Here is a 5,142-nt window from a genome sequence, read left to right as displayed (position 1 = left end):
TCATCAAATTCGTTGGTTGATGCCTCTTTTTGTATCGGGTCTATTTCGGGATGGTGTCAGTGAATCACAATTCAGTCAAGTCAAATTAAATAAAGTAATAAAAACAGGAGGAATTATTTTTTGATTTCTTACAACATTAACTGATTATTACTAACTTTTTGATATACAAAATATTGCTTTATGTAAAAAAATGTTGCAGTACCAATTTTACCGTATTGATCGGGTCAGCATCACCATTCTACTTTTCCATATTCAGATAAATCATCATATAATGACATATAGTCAAGGGAAAGTTGCGGACGGTTTCGCCGAGATCTGTATTCAAATACGTAGTACAAACTACAAAACATTCTCACTGCAAACTTCATATAATGACATATAATGACTATATGTCATTATATGATGATTTATTTTTTGATTTCTTACTACACCCACCAATCCCTGTACTAGTTCCTCGCGAATCAACACAAGACCTGAAGATAAACGGCTATGACATCGCCTCCAAAACAATGGTCATTATCAACGCTTGGGTGATTCAGAGAGACCCGGATATATGGGAGGAACCAGAGGTGTTCCGTCCAGAGAGGTTCTTGGACTCCTTAGTTGATTTTAAGAGGTAAGACTTTGAATTGATTCCATTTGCAGGTGGTAATAGGATATGCCCAGGAATAACATTTGTAATGACCAGCAATGAACTCGTACTAGCTAATCTTGTTTGCAAGTTCAATTGGTTATTGCCAGAGGGAGCCCTGAGTGACACATTGGACATGTCTGAAGGTACTGGTCTTACTAACCGTATGAAATATCCGCTTCTTGCTACTGCTACGTCCTATACTTGCCAGTAGAGGCATTTGTCATTAAGAATTCTAAAATAAGGCGCGATTCCAATGGGATACTGCCTGATGCTGTGAGGTATAGCCTGTTCCTAAACTGTCAAAAAGCATTTTAGATTCCAGTAGCAAGATTTTTGGACATGAACATATCAGTTTATACTATCTTAAATATTGTAATTACCATTTCTACATTACGGATACTTACATTTTACTTATTTTGAAAGCCAATTAGCTCAAATGGGAGAGCATTGTGCAATGCACAAGATGTGGGTTCGACTCCCATATTGGCCATGAAATACCAAATCTTTCTTTCTCTTAAGAATGAAAAATAGTGTAATTGGTAATTCCCTTTAATTCAAGTATGACATGTATGGTAATAGTTTTGTTATATAACTATATATGCTAGTATTTGAAATGCTTGTATCGAACTTCTGATAATTGCAAAGCTATTTCACGGGCTCATTACCATTGTAGCTGCTCGCTTGAGTCCGATCAAGGTCTACGTGACATTCTCCGAATATTATTATAGCCTCCTAAATAATTGTATTGTATTGCTTTCATCATGGGAAGTTCATATCATTGGATTTACGATTTAGGCTATATGGGACTCGAACCCATACCTTTGTGCAAAATTTGCACATTGCTCTACCATTGAGCTAATAGCCTTTAAAATACACTAAACAAATACGAGTATGAAATAAATAACATAAGTACCCTCAAATGTTTCTCACATATTAGTAAGATATGTAATAGGTACACTAAAATGCCTTGTAGTTACATAAAAAGGCCGGTTAATACTTTAAATCTCCTCCATAGTCATTTCCCTTATTTCATGTACATAGAACCTTATTTCATGCACATATAATCTTATTTAATGCCCATATAAAATTAATGTCCTTAACCAATAGTAATTAGTATCATAATATAACCAACTTATGCAACTGAAGAACTTTTTAATGCACATAGAACCTTATTTCATGCACATATAAAATTAGCGTCCTTAACCAACAATAATTAGTATCATAATATAACCAACTGATGCAACTGAAGAACTTTTTAATGCACATAGAACCTTATTTCATGCACATATGAAATTAACGTCCTTAACCAACAGTAATTAGTATCATAATATGACCAACTGATTGAACTGAATAAATTTTTAATGCACATAGAACCTTATTTCATGCACATAGAACCTTATTTCATGCACATATAAATTTAATTCATGCCCATTTAATACTTATTTCATGCACATAGAACCTTATTTCATGAACATAGAACCTTATTTCATGCACATAGAATCTTATTTCATGAAAATAAAATATCTTAAAAAAAAACTACTCTATAAAACAGCACATTCAATTGTCCTAGACTAAATAGTTCAATATTCAGCCAATCCATGTCATACAACACAATACAAGATGATTTTATACCTTAATATTAAGAATACTCGTTTAATAGTCCCATATCGCTTGGACCATAATATCATATACATCAATGAATAAGTAATACAATTAGTTTTACATTTACAGTTTCACAAGTGATCCGGTTAGCTTAAGATATAATGTGCTCTAATTATCATCGACAGAAAAAAGCAAACCCTAACAATGCATACATGTAGTTAACTGAAAACACAGAAAATACAAAAGCTCGGGACAAATAATGTTATGTACTCTTTAAGTATAGAAGCTAATTACGAAAAGGCAGGATATAACAAGCTACCTGCTCATTTGCTGAAGGAGGAAGCCCGCCCACATAAACTCGGCGAGCATGCCTAGTAGCCTGCAGAACACAAGAAATTTGAAAAGGAGAAAACAGAACAATTGAAAACTTGTATAATCAAAAGAAAGGAAAGATATTCCTTACTATCAAGCTCACCTGCTGAGTCATAGTGTGTGCAGGCATCATCGAGAGCTAATTAAACCAAAAAGAAAGAAACACATAAATAAGTCTATCGCAATATACAAAAACAATACATGTAAAAAAAAAAAGCAAGTGTGAAAATCATCAAAACACACACCGAGTTGATGCCCCACCAAACATATTCTCAGTAGTAGTCCCGGCACAAGCCGAGGCAGGCCGTACATTGGATCTATATAAATAAAACGTATAATAAGGCAAATTTAACACAATCCATTATCACCTACATTCTGTTACAAAGTGACCAGGAGACAGCTTTTTTTGTTAAATGAGAAATATTAGCTACATAGCTACATTTAGAGTATCAGGGGTAAAACCTATGTCATACCTACATAACAAGACCAATCCCACAAAAAAAAACAAGAGATAGCTTTCAACATGGAAAAAGCTGGTGAACTTTTGAAGCTACCAAGAGATAATAGTTGTCGGTTGAAGGTGGACAAGATCCAGCTAAGCCTTGCACTCAACGTTCTCCTTCAATATAATATCTACAATGCTCCATGGTAGCACAGTTGGACAAGTAAACCCAATATTGCCTTCTTACCCACATGGTAAGTACCAACAAAAACTAGGAACCACACACACAGCCAACAACATGACACCAATTCTCAGTTTCAATAAGTTGACTATAGACATGTGCAAACAAAGCAACATAATAAAAAAAAAGTTACTTTACACACAAACGCATGAGGCGACCAGCAAATTAAGATGTTTGGTTATGCGAACAAGTCATAGAGAGATGAAAGAAAACCTGTTACTGGAGCATTAGGAAGCAAGGGCGCTGCTGGAGGTCCCATGTCAAAGCCACTTGTCCTCTTGCTACATGTAAACACATTATAAAATATCATGACAGTTTGTCATTGCCTTGATAACCCCTCAAGTAGGTGGGAGGGGAAAAAAAGTCAGCTCTTCTTTCAAATCCATGATCGGAAGGCTCTTGTAAGACCACCCATTTTATGATTGTCTTGATAAGTGCCATTGCAGCAGGCACAGTTGGACGCCAAATATTACAAATAAATAAAGAAAGAAAAAAAGAAAAAAAGCTGATGTAACCAGTAGCAAAACGTAGACCCTGGAACAAAAATTACTCACCTCTTAGTATGACTTGGCGATGTAAAAGATTCAGATGTAAGCTGTTTAAATGTAACAAGTAGTATCATAGTTTAAAGGCACTGCATATTTCATCGGATTGCTTTTCAACCCAATACTAACTCTGCACCAAAAACGTTTAACTCTAACTATTCTTACCCTAAACTCGTGTGAGACAGAACAACTGGGAAATAAGCTATCATATTTTTGTCAAATAAAGCAATAAAGTTCACTAGAATTTTTTCAACTAGAGCCATTCAATATAATGTCACAATGCTGCTACTTGATAACCAATACATGAACAAGATAACAAACCAGTAAAGTTTCAAATCTGGAACACCCAAGAGCAACGATTGAAAAACAATAGACCAACACTACTTATGAAACCTTCGAGCTGTGCAAAAGCTTCAGCAGCCTCCTTAGCTGTACTCATCTCTACAAAGACTTGGCCCCTGTTCTTTGTCTTATTATGAAGACAACTACCATAAAAAATCCCACAACAAATTCACTATGTTAAAACGAAAATAACAAACTTACCATTTAAAAACTACACTATAAATATATATATGTAACCCATTTCAGAGACAAATCGAATAGACTAAAACATTATTGACTACACCCTCAAATATTGAATGTATCCTATCAATCATTGTACATTGCCTGCCAATCGACATGGATGTATCAGAATAACATCAATTTAAGATCACTAAAAAGTGCCAACACTACTCAAGAATCCTCTGATTGCAATCTTCACTAATACCAGATCCGTCTCGTTTATATTGTTCCATTTGATAAAAGTGGTAAAAATAGCTAGAAATACTTGCAACTTGAATTGAACAATAATTGAAATCAACGGAAACGAACGAAAGAGGTACAAAACAAGTACCAACCCTAATTAGCTAATTTGAATCATAAAAATCATTAAAACGGATGAATATAAACGAAATTGGGGTAATTACCTAAATTGTAATCTGCTCACAATTAGAAACATTGATGATGAAATCAGCGATAATGAAGGAGGAAGCAAAATTGATGTCGAATTTATTAAGTATTTCGGTCGAAATTAGAGTAATGGTGCTCGAAATCAACGAGATCGAAGAAGGAAGCATGATGGAGGAGAGATAAAGTCGAGCGAAATAAGGAAAAAGCAAAACGCGTGATAATGATAGAAAATTGGAGGGTGAGACGGGTTGGACTATTCTCAAATTATATTTAATCTCAGCCCTTAGAGAGGTTCTCACAGTTCTCATTATCTTGATGGTTCTCATAGGATCCCAAATCTATATATATATATATATAT

At 34.6% G+C, this 5,142-nt stretch overlaps 1 protein-coding gene and 1 long non-coding RNA gene across 2 annotated transcripts; one reads left to right on the top strand and one right to left on the bottom strand.

Moving 5' to 3' along the window:
* The first annotated feature begins 371 nt into the window (after positions 1 to 371).
* On the top strand, positions 372 to 845 carry LOC141595414 (3-beta-hydroxylase-like). The gene is made up of 2 exons (XM_074415377.1): positions 372 to 616; positions 689 to 845. Exons 1-2 carry the CDS (start codon positions 372 to 374, stop codon positions 843 to 845), a joined length of 402 nt encoding a protein of 133 aa, XP_074271478.1.
* Positions 846 to 2,962: 2,117 nt separating this feature from the next.
* Positions 2,963 to 3,865, bottom strand: LOC141594432 (uncharacterized). The gene is made up of 3 exons (XR_012522197.1): positions 3,846 to 3,865; positions 3,505 to 3,572; positions 2,963 to 3,321 (listed from the first exon to the last, which is right to left on the bottom strand). It is a non-coding gene; the product is annotated as an uncharacterized LOC141594432 (long non-coding RNA).
* Positions 3,866 to 5,142: the final 1,277 nt, after the last annotated feature.

The sequence above is a fragment of the Silene latifolia genome, chromosome 8 (genome assembly GCF_048544455.1).
Source record: "Silene latifolia isolate original U9 population chromosome 8, ASM4854445v1, whole genome shotgun sequence".
Classification (NCBI taxonomy): domain Eukaryota; kingdom Viridiplantae; phylum Streptophyta; class Magnoliopsida; order Caryophyllales; family Caryophyllaceae; genus Silene; species Silene latifolia.
The sequence above is the reverse complement of the archived record's forward strand: the minus strand, read 5'-3'. Positions and strand labels throughout refer to the sequence as shown.